The 19,821-nt window shown below is 36.3% G+C and overlaps 1 protein-coding gene across 4 annotated transcripts in view; it reads left to right on the plus strand.

Moving 5' to 3' along the window:
• The window catches only part of clocka (clock circadian regulator a), a 73,903-nt gene that overhangs the window by 29,290 nt on the left and 24,792 nt on the right, over positions 1-19,821 (plus strand). For all 4 annotated transcript variants that reach the window (XM_055185743.2, XM_055185744.2, XM_055185741.2 and 1 more), the window contains 3 exons: positions 16,828-16,889; positions 17,580-17,816; positions 18,078-18,169. In XM_055185743.2, coding sequence (XP_055041718.2) covers positions 18,150-18,169 — 20 coding nt within the window. In that variant the 5' untranslated portion in view covers positions 16,828-16,889; positions 17,580-17,816; positions 18,078-18,149. The remainder of the gene's footprint in view (positions 1-16,827; positions 16,890-17,579; positions 17,817-18,077; positions 18,170-19,821) is intronic.

A 19,821-nucleotide genomic window follows, 5' to 3' on the forward strand; every position in this document is an offset into this window, starting at 1 on the left:
AAGTAGCTCGCTTCCCCCAAAGAATAGTCTTTATCTATGGAGTACGACTGAAATCCTTACTACAGATTACCATGTCTTTCTACTTCCTAGTTGCAGATCAGTGTTTGACACAAACATAACACGTCATGTTGTAATGAAAATGAATGTTTTGCAAGCAAAACGTATCACAATAGATAGCAAGGTTTCATTTTAAAGGAAAACACCACAATTTTTCCGATCACTATTCTGAATCGGACACCCGATCTTATTCACAGCTATTTCATGTACTACGGCTTTTGATCAGTAAGTCCTTATCGATCTAAAATCATTGTTAGTTTGAGTTGTTTATAATATGCATTTGAAAAAGCAACACTTATCAAACATAATTATTAAACATATTCTTTATTATCATGAAAATACCTGAAAAGGTTTGAAGAACAGCAATATAAATATATCCTTAAGACATTTCCTGGATCTGCGTGTCATCATAGCTGCATGTATATTGTTCTTCGTCTGCAGCGCATTTTGAGTTTCTGCACGAGAGCGCCCCCTGGCTTTTGGATGTAGCGGCATTTCGCCGTAATTCATTGAGAAACATAGCAAGCATTATCGGCCAATCGATCGGAGCATCCCTATTCAGGACGCGCTGTACAAAGTGCACGCATTGAAAAAAAATACACATGTATTAATTTGTCTAAGTTAAGGTAAAAACATAGTAAAATATTGAAAAACTGTGGTGTTTTCCTTTAAGTATTATCTGTTAAAGGCGGAGTCCACGATGTTTGAAAGCCAATGCTGATATTTGAAATCACCTAAACAAACATGCCCCTACCCCAATAGAATCTGGACCTTCTGTTGATAGACCCGCCCCACACATACGCAACCCAGCAAGGATGTCAGTTAGTAGACACGCTCCTTACTGCTGATTGGCTATAAGTGTGTTTTGGTAGTCGGCCCGTCTCCCTTTTCCAAAGCGTTTTTCAAACATCGTGGACTCCGCCTTTAATGTGTTAACTTGCAAGGAGTCGTCATGTTTTTTTTGCTTTCCCTTTAAATGTGAGAAATACACTTTTATACTTCTGTTTTCTGAGTTTTGTCTCTCTTAACCTCTTACTGAACCGTGTGGGGTGAAGTGATTCATTGAATGCGGTGTTGTAAATTTAGCCACAGGTTTATGGGTGCGACAGCGCATTGTTTAATGGCCGTTGTCAGTATTTGTATAAATACCCGTCTCTCATTCACACCCCTGCACACTGTTTGGATATTATAAAACTCATTAGATGGATGTGTTTACTTCTTACATCTACTGAACCGTCCCATTTTATTATGTCCCTGAGATTTGTGTGTGTGTGTGTGTGTGTGTGTGTGTGTGTGTGTGTGTGTGTGTGTTTGACACTGCGAAGCGAAAACAGAGCATAAGCGTTAATGATTTCTATGTGTTAAATGTGCTTTGTCAGTATATTTCTGCCTAAACGGTTTGTGCATGCACTTGGGTGTGTTTGTTTGTGTTTTTTAGTGTTTATCAGTCCATGTTAAATGTGAAGAAAAGATAAGCAAACTTCTTCTATACTGAATATGTTCAGTCATTTTTCATGGTAAAGTAAGCTTATATGCGTTTTTACTCCCTCCCCAAGCTGTGGATGGTTTTAAATGTCGACCATGGTTGCTGATGGACTGATTGTCATGGTAACGGTGGTGCATTTATCCCCAATCCCGCCCTGTTTGAGTGTTTGACACTCGACAGCAGACAGCAATCCCAGCCTCTCCCAGTAGTGCCACTTTTGCATTGTCACTATCATCATCATTGCACTGTGCCACACCCATTGACCATGTTTGTGAAAGCTCTTGAAATATCTGGTTTATTGTGAAAACATATTTCACATGATATACAGTGGCATGCAAAAGTCCTCATGGAAAATCTGGGATTTTTTTTTGCAATAAACATGTTATGAGTTGTAAAGGAAATAGCATAGATTCTGCATTGTTTCTAGGTCAATAACCAACCATTTATTATTATTATTATACATATTTTTATGTGTTAACTTTTTTTGTACAAAGTTCAGATTTCTTCTGTAAAGATGCTCTTGAGAACATTTTCAAATCATGCATAACATGGATCATCAGATTTTATACAAAAATGTGGAGCCCATGCTAGCCCGACTACGTACAGTCAATAGAGCAAAAGGAGGACATACATACCAAGTATTTTTTTTAAATGTTCACAAAATATTTTACATTTCTTTCAAGTTATGTTTATTAGTGATGCACCGATGTATCGGCCGCCGATATTTATCGGCCAATTTTTGATGAATTTGAAACCATCGGCATATCGGCAATAGCACGAGAAAGGCCGATACCGATTGTTTATTAATTAACTGCATAAAGAGAAATACATTATATTAGGGCTGGGCGATAAAACGATAACGATATGTATCACGATAGACACGTGATCGATAGCAATAAAAAAATGTGTTCGATAAAACGTTCGATAATTTTTTTTCGTCAGAAGAAAACGGAGGTTGCAAAGCAAGTTTCGTTGCATTAACAAAGGCACTCGCTCTCTGGTAACCTAGCAACGTAGGGAGTGACACGCTAACAGCCAATCATGTAACAGTATCAAGTTTGGTTGCGTTGTCTCGTGCTCGATTCCTCTTCAGTAACCGGCAGAAAAATGAGTGCTGCAGAGAGCGAGGAAATTGTAAATAAAAGAGGAAAATTCAGCTCGCCAGTATGGCAGTTTTTTGGATATTATAAGTCTGACCGTAGTCAGACCAATGCCGTCTGCAAATTATGCAAGACCGTCGTCCCAGCCAAGTCTGGTAATACCACGAACCTGATGTACCACCTTAGCCGCGCTCACCCTTTGGGGAACTTGCACTAAATTCTCAGGTTTCTATGTTTATATCTAACACTTTGCACTATTTTATTATTTTACTTTATTAAGAATTTCTTACATTTTCTCTTATTGTGCACCTTAAATGTTAGATAAGATAATTGTTAAGTGTTCATTGTAAATTTATACTCATGTTTAAATGTATTTATTTAAGTTTTCTATGGTTGTTGACATTTCTGTCTTAATACCTGAAGGGATTATGATCAGAGGAAGGTTAAGTTTAAAATAAAAATGTTTAAATGTAATATATTTTTCTCCTGGTCCTTATTTTAAATGGGTCATAAAAATATCAATAATTATCGCTATCGAATGATATAACATGCTATATCGATGATAAACATTTTAGCTCTATCGCCCAGCCCTACATTATATGTAAAAAAAAAGAGTTAATTTTGTTAATAAAATAAATGCTGAATAGCAAAAACTACCTTTGAATATATAACATCTATTATTTAATCAGAAAAATGCAGAGGCGACTTCTAAAGGTATGAAATGTGAACAAGGTTTGAATGAGTCATAATTTGCCTTTACACGTTTGAATGGAGGATTTACCTTTGGTTAGGAAGAATTATGGCTTTATTTATATAACACTCTGGTGACATTTTGACCGATGTTATCTAACGTAAGGGAACTACACATGAAGATAAGACATAAATCATCCATTAGAGAAGAAAATGTATACGGGTCCTATGAGAATGATTTTAAACTATGATTGGAAGGGGAAAGTGGACTTATAAATAGACATGTAATTTTCATACCTAAGCATAAGAATCACTGCGCTACAAATTTGGGCACAAGGGGTCTCCTTGCCTCAAATACCATTCAGTGTACTGTAGCAATCACTTTATGAGAATGAGAATATATTGAACAGATATGTGTACTGGCTTGAGAAATAGGGCTGTGCAAAAATATTGATTCAGCTAACTATCGTGAGTGTATAGTGTATCGATATTTCAATCTCTACTGTCGATATTTTAAAACCCATCAAATCCCTCTTTGTGCGTCAAACGACCTCCTCCGCTGCTGCTGTAGTTGTCACTGTCCAGTTGTCTGTCTAATAAAAAGAAATTATTGCAATTTATCGCAACATACAAAGTATTGTATTGTATTGTATTGTATCGTGATACATTGTATATGTACACCGTGATTCGTATCGGGAGGCCCTTGCCAATAACCAGCCCTATTGAGAAATCATTTAAATTTGTTTTAAAATTGGGGTTCTATGCAATGGAAAAGCGCCATTACTCTCTGGATTAAGGTCGGGTCCGGTGAATTTTTTGCTTGAGTTAAAATTTTTCAACTAGCACGGAAGACAAGTTTTTATGCGAATAGCGCATGTTCGTGGCAGTCGCGCCACCCAATTTGTGTCATTCGCATCGCCACACATTAATTTCTCATCTATTAACGTCATTGCATTGACTTTGTATGTACTCTACTCGCGAAAATTGTTGAATTCACGTTTGGTGTGTACGCCCCATAAGTCTAGAAGTAGTATTAAGTCTTGTTTGTAAAACCAGAGGAAAAGTTATAAGATAGGATAGTGTGCCACATAATAGGAGATGCTTAGGGTAGTTTCAGTTGCAAAAGGTTGAGAAAAACTGCTCTTGTATTTTCCTATTAACAAGCGCGCAGGAGTATTTGCCTTAAACCAAAACACTTATGCAGGCCAAAGACCAAAGAAATAATTGACCATCCAGTTGTGCCAGTTAAGTAGTGTTAATAAATGTGTTTTCACTTGAAAATTTTTTGTCTGTTCCCTTTATTATCTTGACAGAGTACATCATCATGCTTAAAATAGCAAAGAATTCTTACGGGGGGGCGAAGCCCCAAGACCGACATACTATAGATTTGTAAACTTCTCACATTTTTCACCTCTTGCGAGTTTGCACGTATGATAAAATAATAACTGTTTGTGTTGTATAATTGGAAATGCTTATATTACCTGTAAAATGTAAGAAATATTTCTCTGTGTACACTGCAGAGGTTCAGCTGGACATCATTAAACAATAGCTGTATGCTTTGCAGATCGCTAAAAATCTCTGCACCGAAGGTCTTTTCTGCTTGATTATGTAGTTTGCCGCATGAGTAATGGAGAAACTGCTGAAAGAGAATATGAGAGGGAAACTCTGCAGCGGAGGAATTCAGCACATCTATTTATACCACGGCTGGTGAGAGTGGTTGCTATGGTGTTGGTGATGGGTACCGTAGTCACGTCGGCATCTCCAGATCCACACTGGACTGACTCACATCCTCAGAGCGTTACTGACCTACATCTGAGAGTATGTGTGTCTGTAAAGACTCGATGTGACTGAGAGTGTGTGGGCACCTTGCATGAATTTATTAACAAATGAAATGAAAAGCCGACACGGTGGTAGAAAATAAAACATGGACAGGAAGAGAAGAGCGAGCCATGTTTGGTTACCTTAAGACTTGATGTGTGCTACTTTGTGTGGCTATGTTTATGTACTAATGGGGTGGATTTTAATTTTATTTATTTTATTTTATTTTGAGAGAGAGAGAGAGAGAGAGAGAGAGAGAGACGGAGAGAGAGAGACGATTGCTGTACAGTAACTCATCCTATGCAGCTTATAACAGCTAAATTGTATTTTATAGCTAAAATACATGTAACAATTATAACTTCTTTTGTGTTCCTGAAGCGTAATTGGTAGTAGAGCATTGTGTAAGCAGTGCAAAAAGTTGTGGGTTCGATCCCCATGATACTGAAAAAATGTATCTCTTGAATATACTTTAGCCTAAGTCGATTTGGACAAATTGTGTCTGCAAATCCATAAATGTATTTTTTTTTCATCTGTGACTGTTTGAATAACTGTCATGTTGTAATGGATATGAAATTTTGGTCCGTCTTTGTCTGAGGCATAACATTTCAGGTTAATTTACTTATCTTTTAGGGATGTCAATCTATGCAATTTCCTATATTCGATGATCGTTTCAATTAACGATCAATCAATCGAATAATCGTTAACTGTAATAGTGCAATAAGCCTTTACAGCAGTGGCATATATAGCCAATGACATAAAAGTGTGCGTAAAACGCCAGCTTCCTCACGTAAATTAAAATATATTATTTTATCGAAATAACATGCTAGTGGGATTGTAAAATGAGTAAATGGTTTCCCATTGTCACCTCAGCTTAGAACTGCGGCGTACTTTCATCAAAGATGCTTATATTATGAAGATTTCAACCTTTCGTTGAAACCCGCAACAGTCACCTTGGCTAGCATGTAGCGCCTCAGCCAGTCAATAATGAGGATGAATGATATATGTTGCGGGCTTTCAGAGTGTAACGAGTCATTTACAGTTTACATTTTAGTTTCTTGCCAGAATTTAAGATGACATTTTAATCTGTTTATTAAAAACTAGAGATCGACCGATATATCTGTTTTCCGATATTTTCCCCGATATTTGAGCATTTTCCGATGATCGGATATCGGGTTTGTGACTGATAAACGAGAGAATTGAGAATTGCGCGCTGGACGCATCTGAGGAGAAGAGCTCACAGCAGCAGCAGCGTGCACAGCAGATATGACGGCGGAGTGACGCGACTTCATTAAAAGGACTTTGAGTATACTTACTTTGCATCTGAGGCATTTATAACACATCTTATTTGTGCATTAATGTATGTTATGTTAAATAAGTTGATATATTAAAAGCAATGTATGCAGTTTGTCCAAGAATAGAGAAGAACTCACAAAATCACGTGCTGTTCACTTACCGGCTGAAGCTTTTAACAAGATTTACCCTAAGTTATATTAAAATTTACCAGATAAACATTATTTTGCTAAAATATCTATATAAATGTCTGTGGAAATTAATTAATTATTTATTACCTCCGCAAGCGGTCACAGTTTGATACAGTTAATGCGTGAGTAAATGCATAGATAACAGCGCTGTCAACAGCCATTTCATAAGATATAACAACAAAATATGAATTATTCTGACATCAAATAACATTACCAGTTAAGAAATTCAGTGATATATAAGCCGTTTTGTTTTTTACTTTCCTGAATGTAGTATTTCAGTCAGTGATATTATTTGTAAAACCTCTTTGCCAACTACTTGTTGGACTGCTGAAGGCTACATGTTGCTGGTCAAAACAACCATATTATTCCAAAAAAGGCACTTAATCCACCTGTTTTACTCTATAAACTATGTATAACAAGCAGCCAACTCCGCTATAGTTTTCTCTCTCTCCCGCTGCCAACCGCAGCGCGAACTTTGGATCAGTCCATTTCTGACGAAATGATAGGGGTGTTTGGAATTGTCCATCTATTGGGAATATAGTTTCTACATTATTCATTAAATTAATATTATTCTTCACTCTTTCAGACCCCTCTATTTATTACTTTGTATGCAAAGAGGGAGTGATTGTGATGATGATTTTTATTATAAGGGTTTGTTCAGTTCAGTAGTGTTGTAGTAATTATTATGTCAAAAACAGAAGTATAACAGTAAATAAAAATCGGTTTAGCATATCGGTTATCGGGCACATAAGCATCCAAATATTTGTTATTGGCATCGGTTTTAAAAAAATGAGTATCGGTCGATCTCTATTAAAAACAGCTTCTGGTCTCCTTCGCTGTGTATAGCAGCGTTGCTATGCTAATCTTGCAGGCTTCCCTGAAGAGGGTCTTTGCTTTCAGTATCCTAACCGTATTTGCGTTTTCTGTATTGGACCCTATCAGATCCACTCAGGATGCCATTTAGTTGCGTTGGCAGCCAAACTCGTCTCGCATGATGTTAAAAAGCCCCGGTGTGTTTTTGGCGACGAGCATCATTGTGGTCATGGCTAGTTTAACTTCTGCACACTTGTTTAATTTTTTTCACCGGCTGTATGTGCTTTGTGCAGGCGCTGCACACACGTGCTTGCTTTTCGACAATCATTAAGTTTTATTGATTTTAATTCTTATTGACAATTAATCGAAGATTGATTAATTGTTAACATCCCTATTATCTTTACATGGTCAAATTGTCAAATTGACTTTTTCAGCGAAATGGTACCTGAAAGCTCAGAATATAAATAATAAGTTTTATTAGGATACCTTTGAATTCTGGAAAGGAGAATTATTATTTTTCTACACTTGCTCAATAATTGATTTTTTAAAATCAAGAAATTGCTGCCTTAAAGGGATACTCCAGTAAAATATCAAAATTACCCCATGATTTACTTAAGCAATCCGAGATGCATATGTCCATTTGGAGTTATGTGAGTAAGTGTCCTTGCTCTTCCAAGCTTTTATAATGGTAGAAAACAGGGACCAGGGAACAACTTCTGACTTTAAACCTCAAAAAAGGGCATCCATCCTTCACAAAAGTAATCCACACGTCTCCAAGGGGTTAATAAAGTTCTTTTGCGGGTAATTGATGCGATTCTGTAAGAGAAATATCCATATTTCAAACTTTATAAACTAATAATTAGATTCTAGTAGCGACGCCATCCTGGACTCCTGTGATTCAAAAGAGAGTTTTAACGTAGTGAGCGTTGGCTGTCGTAGGTACGTTGAGCATTGACTCTCATGAATCGCATTTGGTTTGGCTCACTGACAGAATTTGTAAATTTGTCAGTATGATTAATAGCGGACGATAGGGTTGTGCCGATAGACGATAGTATCATGTATCGACGATCTTCAGACATATCGCCAATGGCAGGCTTTCATGGCGATAGTCATGACGATAGTTGGCGAATGGTTATTATTATCATCATAGTTTTACATTAACACATGGCATGCTTTTCCTCGGATGAGGGTTTGTGGGCTTCACTTTACGCGGAGAGCTTGTAAATAGAGAATTCCTTCTTGCACGTACCTGCACTGAATGCGCGCGTGTTGGACTCTTTCTAGCACTAAATCCATCCCGTCATGAGCAGCTGCGCTTCTCTCTGTCTCACGTGCACGCGCTCTCGCATCTGTCCGAGGTCTTAACATAAACTAAAGTAGTAATCCTTATATATCTGTTCAGTTTAATGCGTTTCATGCGAGCTGAGGCAAACTTTAATTTTTGTTTAAAATATGACCCGCTGCATATTGGTGCCTCTCTCACTCTCGCGTACGTGCAGAGAGCTGCGCTCTGTCCGAGGTCAGATCACTAGGTTTTAATCCTGTTTATGATATGCATTTTAAGGAGTTGTAGCAACACGTCCCTCGTGTTTAAAATATGATTGTGTTTATAATATGATCGCGTTCCGCTGGACCAGGGTGTTTAAAAAGGCACCTCTGAGCCTTCTGCAACAGCACTAAACAAATGCATTGAATTGTTTGTATGTGCGCGCATGCATGTGTGTGTGTGTGTGTGTGTGTGTGTGTGTGTGTGTGTGTGTGTGTGTGTACGCAGATGCATGTTTTTACAGTTATTAAGTAATCATGGTTAGGATTTTAGTGACGCGCTCACATTAATGGCATCAGTTTTAAGAAGGTTGCGGTCATGACGGCGTTGCTCTTGTTCTTTTTTTGTCCACCAATCAAGGGACTTGTTATAATGAGTAAAAAATTAACAAATAAAAAATGAGTAAACTACTGCCCCGCCCCCCGATACTATCGCGAATCGCCGATCTCACAGGCTGACGATAGGACGATCTCAAAATGGGGCATATCACCCAACACTAGCGGACGACACTATTTTAACATGTTTCCTTCTGCTTTTTTCCTTCCCTTCGGGAGCTTTTTAATGCAAACTTTGTTTTGCACATCGAGTTTTAACGTAGTGAGCGTTGGCTGTCGTAAATACGTTGTGCATTGACTCTCATGAATCACGTGGGTCAAAGATGCCGTTGTTACCGGAAGCTAGTTATTATAGTTTATAATATGGATATTTTTCTTAGAAAATTGCATCAAAATTACATTTTTTAATGTATTGTGTTTAAAAGATGATGGACATATGTATTTCGGATTGCTTGAGGGTGAGTAAACCTAAGGGTAATTTTAATATTTGGCTGTAGTATCGCTTTAAGATATGCACTGAGTCGTGAAAACAGGGCAGACTGGTGGTTTAATGGGTGTGTACAAGACACAGGAGACCTCTTTTAGAGCGGGAAAAATGTGTTTATGATGATCTTGTTGTCTTTTAGGCAGATTTGGTTTGGCTCACTGACAGAATTTGTACATTTGTCAGTATGATTAATAGCGGACGACATTATTTTAACCTGTTTCCTTCTGCAATTTAAGCAGACTTTTTTCCTTCCCTTCGGGAGCTTTTTAATGCAAACTTTGTTTTGCACATCGTCCTTCACACCCCGTTTGGCTGAGGTTTGCAAGCTATGTGTTTGATTGGCTGATATAGTCTTTGATTTCTATCTTTGCTTGTTATTGGCTGTTGTTTGTTTGCGTTGTGCCACTCCTGATGTTCTGATTCGCTGGTAGTGGGTGTGTGGTGAGTCAGCCTGTCGCGTGATTGGCTGCAGCTGCGCCTGCCTGTTGAGCTGTGATTAAGTCGCAGTGGAGAAGGAACAGAATGAGCTCGAAGCAAAAGTAGGTCACTGGGTCAGCGGGTCAGTGAAGCATAAACTGACATCACGGTTACAAAACCATTGCTCAGCCTACTGCGAATGGCTCAACAGGAAACTGCTGTACTTCCTCTATCTTAACTCTTTCACTTTTATGTCCGTTTTAATCCTGTTTTCCCCCTTGAACTCCTTTACACATGCACTCCCCCTCGTTTTTCTTCCTGCGTGACGTTTTATTCCTTTTTCTTTGTGCCTTGTGTTACGAGCTTGTGTGTCTATTGCGGAAATGAAATGACTCTATATCTTGGTGAACAAAAATCAAATGTTAGACTATCCTCCATGCTTTCCCCGACCAACCCCCCTTTCTCTCCTTCTGTGCCCTTCTCAGATATATTCCCAGAATTCCCTCCATCTGTAGCACCTTCTATTTCAAACCCCAAACCTTTTTTTTCCCGTGTCTCCACCCCTTACTAAGAAATCCTATTGATTCTCAGTACTGTATGTGTGAATGGCATGTTTATTTGTTGAGTGCTGAAAGGAATGTTTAGGCTCTCGTCCATGAATGTTGCATACCTGTCAACATTGGGATTTGGAAATAAGGAAAATTTCCCGAACCATAACGCAAACATTTTTACACTGCAAAAAGGATTTTTAAGAAAAAAAATATTAGTATTTTTGTCTGGTTTTCCGTAAAAATATTTAAAATTCTTAAATAAATGCTTTTGCTTGATGAGCAAAGTCAAATATATCAAATTTATACCAAAAGTATTAAATTAAAGTGATTTTGTGCATAAAACAAGCAAAAAAAATCTGCCAGTGGGGCTAGGCATTTTTGTCTTGAATTTTTCTTGAATTTAGTGTTTAAGAAAAATGTTCAAGATTTTTTTGCTTACCCCATTGGCAGGTTTTTTTGCTTGTTTTATGCACAAATTCACTTAAAATTGATATTTTTGGTCTAAAAACTAGACGTTTTTCTCATCAAGAAAACATCTTAATTTAAGAAGTTTTAGATATTTTTACTGAAAACAAGACAAAAATACTAAGAATGTTTTTTCTTGAAAATAATTTTTTGCAGTTTACTATTAGGCAAGGGAATGGGTGGGTACAGAAAAAAATTCTTTCTTTCTTAGTATTTTTGTCTTGTTTTCAGTACAAATATCTAACATTTCTTAAATCAATATATACTTTCTTGATGAGCAAAATGACCTAAGAAAATAAGTCAATTTTTAGACCAAAAATATAAAATTTTAGTGAATTTGTGCTGAAAAACAAGCAAAAAAAGCCAGTGTGGTAAGAAAAAAATCTTGAAATAGTTTCCTTTTTTAAAACACTTAATAAAAAAAAATGAATGTTACATTTTCATACCCCATTGGCAATTTTTTTTTTTGCTGGTTTTAATCACAAATTCACTTAGATTTGATTTTTTTTGTCTTAAAACTAGACTGATTTTCTTAGGTCATTTTGCTAATCAACACAAATCCAAATGTGCGAGCTTGTGTACGCTGGCGGGCGGACGTGTAGCTTTGCGTGTAGCTACACTCTTAAAATGAATGTGTTAAATTAACATCTAGTGTGTTGTCCTTAACTTAACTTACATCTCTGTGTTATTTTTGGAATAACACACTTTGTGTTGTTTTAACACATCTTGTGTTGTCCATTTCATTTATTTAAGCTCACAATCTACACGAAATGACACACAATGTGTTAAAATAACACATAATGTGTTAAATAGTTTAACACAAAACAATGTGTTAAAATTAACACATCCTTTCTTAGAGTGTAGTCATCCTCCACCCATCCTCAAGAAGCTTTTCTTCTTCTTGTTTCATTGAGTGATTGTTACAGATACACTGCCTCCTGCTTTACTGGAGGTGAATGTAGCAAACATCAAATACGGCCAGTGGGATTTTTTACAGAAAGACTAAAAATATGGGAGAAATACGGGAATTTATTTATAAATAGGATGATGGCGGGAAAGAATGGCAAAATACGGGAGAATCCCGGGGGTTGACAGGTGTGGAATGTTGCTGTGAGTCATCCAAAAAGCAACCCTGCTCACCCAACCTGAACTTGAAAATTATTATGATTGCTATCTGGAAGGGATCTTAATGCCAAATATTTGGCAAGATCTCCCCTATCTACGCAGACACACTGATTGCTGAGGTGTGTCCCTTTTCAAAAAACCTGAGGGATAATGTTTATGTACTGTATATGACTAGAATCAATTTGAGATTAAAGATTGTTAAGGATGAACTTAAATCCCTAAAAGATTGTAAAATTGCTTTTAATTCTAAAAGGTCTTTTGGTTATAGTGTGGTCTCCATCTTTTGGAGATTGTTTTGGAATAATGTCTTGCTAAGGAAGTCCCAGATGGAGCTTGTAAAGGTGAAACCTTTTTTTACACTTACTTTTAACTAAGAAATTATGTAGTCTATCTTTGACATCTTGGAAAAAGTTTAGTTTTTGTGTACAAGAAAAGTTTCTTTCGGATCATTGGTTACAAATGCAGATCAAGTTCCAAAACAAGTTCTTTCTCTTTACTTAGGGTGTGTAGCTATAATGTTGTGTCTGGTCAAGGTTGTTTGTTTGTAACTGGTCATGTCAGCCTCCCAATTATTTTACTTTAATGCTCCAGGAGTGGCTGTAAATTGTCTCTGTATGATCTAGGAGTCACATGCAGTAATCAGTTGGATTACTAACTTAGCTGGTGTGCAGTGGGAACTCCAGGCATGTGACTTTACTCAAAATATACTAACATTGATTGTATCCTTACTATTGCTGCAGTATATTCCATTCCATACATACTGTGTAAGCTGTTTGCTTTTAATGCTTAGATAACCTGCTGCAAAATGTGCAGTGTATAGACGGTTTTATCGGACGCACGTGCGGTTTCGTTTTTTTAATGGTCTGACTAGATGCTAAACTGATCTCTTGAACAAATGTCTCGTCGAAAATAACAAATGTTTTGGTTTCCTAGGTAATCTATGTGTTGTTTTTTGGTTATGTAAATAAACCATGTTTAAAGAACTTTGTTGTTATTTATTCTTAGCGGAGTTTACCGGAAGTAATGTGCGGACCACGACAGCCCCTTGTTTATGTTGTTACTGCTGAAACCGTCTATATATATATATATATATATATATATATATAGGGGCAGTTTCCTGGACCGGGCTCAAGCACTGACATATCTTAAAATATCATTGTTGTCTCAAGATGCACACCAGTAATGTTTTGTGTAAGGTATGTTTGTAAGGACTATTGTGAAAGTGGCAGTGCATAAATAACTAAGGCCTAGTCTTGGCTTAAGATAAACTCACAGATCAGGAGGACCCACAAACTAATCCCAAGCACAAGGATGAGCTTATTATTAAGAGTTGTGACATCTGTGGTGGAGACATGATTTGGGTTTATGCATATTAAACTATGTGACCCTGCCTTTGTAAAGCAGCTAAAGTCAAATTTTGTGATTTTACTGTTTCTACATCAAAAAAAGATTCTGTGAAATATAACCTTGATATCTGTAATATTGACTGAGTAAGGTCATGAAATCGATGAGTGAAATTAAACTTTGATGCTCCTGATCTCATAATTAGATTTAGATTTTATATTGGATGTCACAGACAGGGTCTCCTGTAATAACTACATTGCGGTATATATGAAGAGTTTGGTTCCAAAACGCGATAAACGCCATTTTTGAAAAAAATGAGTTACTGCCAAAATCACTATTATAAGGTCAGTAGTTAAAGTAAATTCTTAATTGTACGCAAAATCCAATACCTGCCGTGATATTCTGTCATCTTTTCTCCCTTTTTTCCCAAAATGCGACAAACGCCACTCCTCCTTTTTTACAGAACGCAATAAATCCATTCCTGATATTACAGCGGACCATTCACGCAATGTAAACAAACATGGCGGCGCGCTGAGTACACGGAATCCTAATTTTCCTCATCTACTTTGTACTTCGTGATCAACAAACAAAACAAAATAATACTTTAATTGCATCGCTAAACCTGTGATGGTTTTCTGTGACGGGAAAGAAACGTAAGCCATCAACATCTAATAATTTCCGCGAGAGGCACTCGGTTGCTTGTTCTCCAGACAGCATCAAGCTTCTCATGCTAAAACATTGACTCCAGAGGATCTTATGAAAACTTTACATTATTTTACTCAAAGTCAACGAAAATCAAGCAGGACTAAAACATTTTACTGATCGCTGTGAAAATTTAAAAAGACGACGTCAAGTATAACCACAGCAATGTGTTCTTAATATAACAAAGTAAGTGTTTTGGTTAATGCCATTAATGTTTATTTTTTAATCATTGTATACCACTAGTCAACTAAATAAATATAAAATGGTAAAGATGAAGGCACATTTATACATTGATTTAATAGATTTATAGCATTTTGAAATAAAAAACTGTCATGGATTTATTGCATTTTGTGGAAAAAATAATTTGTTTTTATAATAAATCTTTGAAAATCAAGTTATGGATTTGAATTTTTTATGTTTTTATAACCTAAAGATGCTATGTGAAAGTTTGTAACAGAAAATAGTGGTTTTCATCTTGTCACTTTCTTGGTATAGAAAACACGTTTTTACCGAAATTTGTCAAAATGGATTTATTGCGTTTTGGAACCAAACTCTATATATATTACCATGAAACAAAAAATTGTATATACCATGAACTGGGTTTTTGGTCAAACCGCCACCCATACTTGAGGGTGTGAAAGAGATCTGGGCAACATCATTTCCTTAACCAACGCTCTGCACAATCACTTTTTACATCTTTTTAAAAAAATTTATATCACTTAGCCCTCTCAGTTTCAAAACCACAGTGCATCTGCATCAGTGTGTCTCCACTGCATTTTTGCATTTTAGCAAACATAATGTTGCTATGTTTTAAAGTTATGTGACTTAATAAATATACTTTTACTGAGGTTTTTACAGAGTAGCTTTTTATGAGGCTAATGCATTAACAACTTAATATTAATTTTGACATTAATATGTAGACATCTACACACATGTTTTTAGTGTAAATGTTATCCAAATTTGTCCATGACGATGACAGTTGATCTGATTTTTATGGGCGGCTCACTCAGTTGCGTGTGACGATTATTTGAACTAAAAAGAATGTGTGGGTGCATTTAGGAATGCATGTTCGTGCTTCTTTGTAGATGGTAATTTTATAAAAAATTAACCGACGCCAGAACTGTTGCCCGTGGCATGTAGTAGCTGATATTATACGTCATGGTATCTGCTGGCACAACGCTAATCTCCTTGATATTATTTTTTATGAACTGTTGAAATGTCCTTCAAGTACAAGCATGTAAACAAGTACAACTGACTGGTTCTGGCATGAAAGCAAAGACGCTAATGTGGTCTGTCATTTTTTTAGTGCTAATGAGAACAAGTGTTTCTCCCTGCGTAAGGCTTTTCTTTACAATATGCAAAACAAATGTAATATGACAGATATGGGAGTTTTGGCAGTGGAGTGTTGAGAGTCAGTGTTATACATTTAGAGCCATTTGCCAAAGGACATTTGCCTTTTTTTTTGCACCAATATAATGATAATTCAAGTAGGTTTTATCATGATTGACAAGCGTAGACGATTGAACTAAATATTGCTGTAACTCAACTGTCAGACCACTTTACTAGCAACAACAATGATTGGCTTCTTGGAGAACATTAATCAAGTGCATTAAAAAAAAAAAAAATGGACTTTCACATTGCATAAACACCTTTATTAAATGCATAGTTGAAAACTAATGCATAGCAGATAGATACTCTTGTTTTGTACATTTCAGTATTTTTTATTTAGATTTTTCGCTTAGATTATACAGTAGTGATGTAAGAGCTGTACATTATATCAAAACTACTGAACAGGTGCCTATAGCAATATGCATATCCCAATAGTTTGCAGTACCTGAATACTTTTAATACTGCCAGAGGTTATGTATAATCAATTAGAAAGAATGTAAAATTGTTATGTTTGTTATAAAATGTTTAGTTTTCAACATATTGTATATTTTGTACATTTCCTACCGTATAAATATATCAAAACTTAATTTTTGTGAGTGAATGCAGAAACCAGAAACTCGCCTACAAACTACTCCTTGCTATATGCTTTTTTTGGGATTTCCTTTCAAGTTTGTTTTTATCTAAAAGCTTACAATTTCCCATTCAGTCCACAACATCATTACAGCGTTAATCCAGTAAAGACAAATCTTTTTATTAATAATATGCGTTGCTAAGGACTTAATTTGGACTTTTTCAATTAACGGCTTGTTTGTTTAGCTTTCGGATGATGTATAAATTTCAAATAAAAAAAAATGTATCCTTACGATGGTTTTGTGGACCAGGGTCACATACTGTATGTGGGTGTATAGTAGTAGTCTACCTGTTTACTGTAGGTTTAGATTGTTTTACTAATGTAATTGTAGCAATGTTTTCATGAAGCAGTTGTATTTGTGATTAATTTCAGATTTTGGTTGTGTTTCAGATTTAAGAACAAATTTGTGGAGTTTCACGAACATTGCAGCTACAACAGAAAGCATGACATAAGTAAGTTTACTTCCCAGTGTTCAGACCCACACAAATCCTCCTCCCCGCTGAACTGCACTGAAGCCACACAGATTTCTGGATAACAGCTGTCATTCATAAAGTTTATAGATTCACTGCCCATGTGTGGTTTACCAAATATATTAGATGATTTTATTGTGTCTTTGACTGCCACTTACAGTGTATGACTCTCAGCTTGATACATTTTTTCTGAATCTGAATTAATTCGGCAAAATCCATTCTTTTAAAAGATTTAGACAAAACATTTTAACAGTCATATCTTAATAAACGATGTACACAACACTTTATGATATGTCTTAAAAATAAAATTTTATGCATATACAGAACCCTAGGACACAATTATGATGTGCATAAAAATGCAATTTTCAAAAAAAAAAAAACACTGAATTGTCTTTTTTTTTTAACTGCACTTGCACTATTGCCCAAGGGAGTGATTCATAATGTAATTTTTTGTGAACTGTTGTGCCATTTTGCCACTTGCTGGCATAATTTCTTATTAAAGTATAAATGTGTTTATTTCATTTAACAAAAACTGAGTACAATGATCTTGTTTTTATCTTCCAGCATAGTTTTATATCTTGAATCTATATATATATAATATCATATGATAAGAATTGTTAAATGTTATCTGTATGATCCTGATATCCAGACCTCTTCTGTTTTTCTTGTGAGGTGGCTATTGCTAAAATGTGGTGCCTTCAGTCTCACGCCCGATGGAAAGCACGTACACCCCACGGGGATCCACAGCAGGCTTTTAAACCTTAACCTTCATGTAATCTCCGAGACTTCTGATTGACCCTGCATACAACAACATTGATATTCACGCACACCTTCTGTCTAGTCCAGCGGCTGGCCTGTCTCTACATCCTCTGGCAAACTCCTCTTTATCTAGAGCAAGTAGACCTGGAGGTAAGTTTGCTTTTGAATGGATCATTAATTTGTGTTGAAACCGCATGCGTCATTGTACTTTTAATCATTTATTAGACACTTCTATCTGAAGTGACAGACAAATGAGGACAACCAAGAGCAATTTATCATACAGTGTCTTCAGTATTGTAATCCATTACCATAGTACAAAGCTAAAGCAGTGCAAAAGTATGATAATATGGAGTGCTTGTTAAATTAAATAAATGCATTTATGATTGCTTCGTCTTTCTCTCTGTTATCTAGGTTTATGTACAAATGTCTACCTCACGCTTAAAGGTCCTCTCTCTACATCTGCAACCTTGAACACTCTACAAAATGACCTCCAGCATAGACCGGTAAGTACTCCGCTGACCCTATACACTTCGATTTGGGATCTACACTGTTAATAGACAATACCTGTAACCTGTCACATATAAGGACAATGCAATGCATAAATGTCACAACATTATTTGCATTCAGTTGTTTGCCAGATGACCAGTAATATTCAGTTTTCATGAAATGGTAAGATATAGGACACCGTTCCTCTCCTACATGTCCATATTTATTTGCTCGACACGGTTGCCACGGTTACAGGTACAGTCAATGCACAGACGTCTTTACATTCAAGTCTTATGGTCGTAAGCGGCTACGTTTTCTCCTAACGTGCAAGTAGTATAACACACCTAAGGTTGGTAACCATAGCAACAAGAGTGAATGAAATGACCTGACTCAGTTCGTCTAGGTTTTTCTCACTGGTTGAGCCTGTTGAGTGACAGTGAGATGCGCCATTGTAAGACATTGGTGTGGAATTTTTCTGGCTAATCCCTGGATTACCGCCACACCGAGCAGAGCTATAGCTCTATTTTCCTCTCTCCGAGGTTTCCAAGCGAAGAAACTGGAGACAGCTTCTTCAGTAAAGAACAGGGACTTAAAACCACCACCATATGGTACTTGCATAGTCTGTATGTAATGGATGTAAATCTTTATAAGAGAATTATCAATCCTATCATCTCTTAGGTGATGTGAACTGGCTGATAGCATGAAGGACAGAGTAGACAAGAATGGACCTCAATGTTTTTCTAATTTTAGCTTGACATGGCTTTAAAAAAAGCTATTAAAACTTTGCATGATGCTGTGATTAAAGACATTCATATAGAGCATGCTATAGACCAACATAAAAAGCAGCAGTTCATGTTCAAGGCCAATTATGAAAACTATTTGCTGATTGCATCTTTAATTACGGTTGTGCTATAATTTTCAAGTCATTTGCAGTTAAAACGTTTTGGTGTTTTTTTGCCATTTTGCCCCTGCTGGAAGTGATGGGACAGGTTTTACCTGCTATACTGTGAAACTACTGCACCAAGCCCTTGATAGCCAACAGATTTAGATTTCAGTTAGCATCGACACTTTATGTGGTTGCATTTAGTTATATTTACAACGGCATTTTAGCCCCTATTAGTACATATCTGTCAGGCACTGGGGTACATTATGGTTTCCAAGTCCAAATTTGGTGCACATTACATGACATCAAATTGCAGAGTCATTCATAAAACTATTGTTTATACTACTAACTATAAATAAAAAAGTGCATAAGTGAGGCAAATTTCACATGTGGGACCCTGTCTGTAAAATCCAGGCTAAAGAAGAGCACTTTCACCATTATGACTTGATTTCAATATTTTGAGATGACATTACTCAGTATTCATTCAAAAATATCATTGTTATATTTTAACAATGTTATGTAGGATGATTGTAAAAAAGTTTTCATAAATACTGTATGGAACTTAAAACATAAAACTTGGTCTCAGTTGTACTGCATGAGTTTACAGTGGTCACTTGCCACTAGTCAACTTTTCCATATTATGAAGATTTTTGTTGGTGTTTCCAGATCCAGACATCGAGTTATACATTGTGATGACTGATGTAATAAAAAAGTCATATTTTTCTCATCCCCCGCACACACATTTGACACTTTCCATCACCATATGACAGCAACTTGTGTGTAACT

The sequence above is a fragment of the Misgurnus anguillicaudatus genome, chromosome 18 (genome assembly GCF_027580225.2).
Source record: "Misgurnus anguillicaudatus chromosome 18, ASM2758022v2, whole genome shotgun sequence".
NCBI classification, from domain to species: domain Eukaryota; kingdom Metazoa; phylum Chordata; class Actinopteri; order Cypriniformes; family Cobitidae; genus Misgurnus; species Misgurnus anguillicaudatus.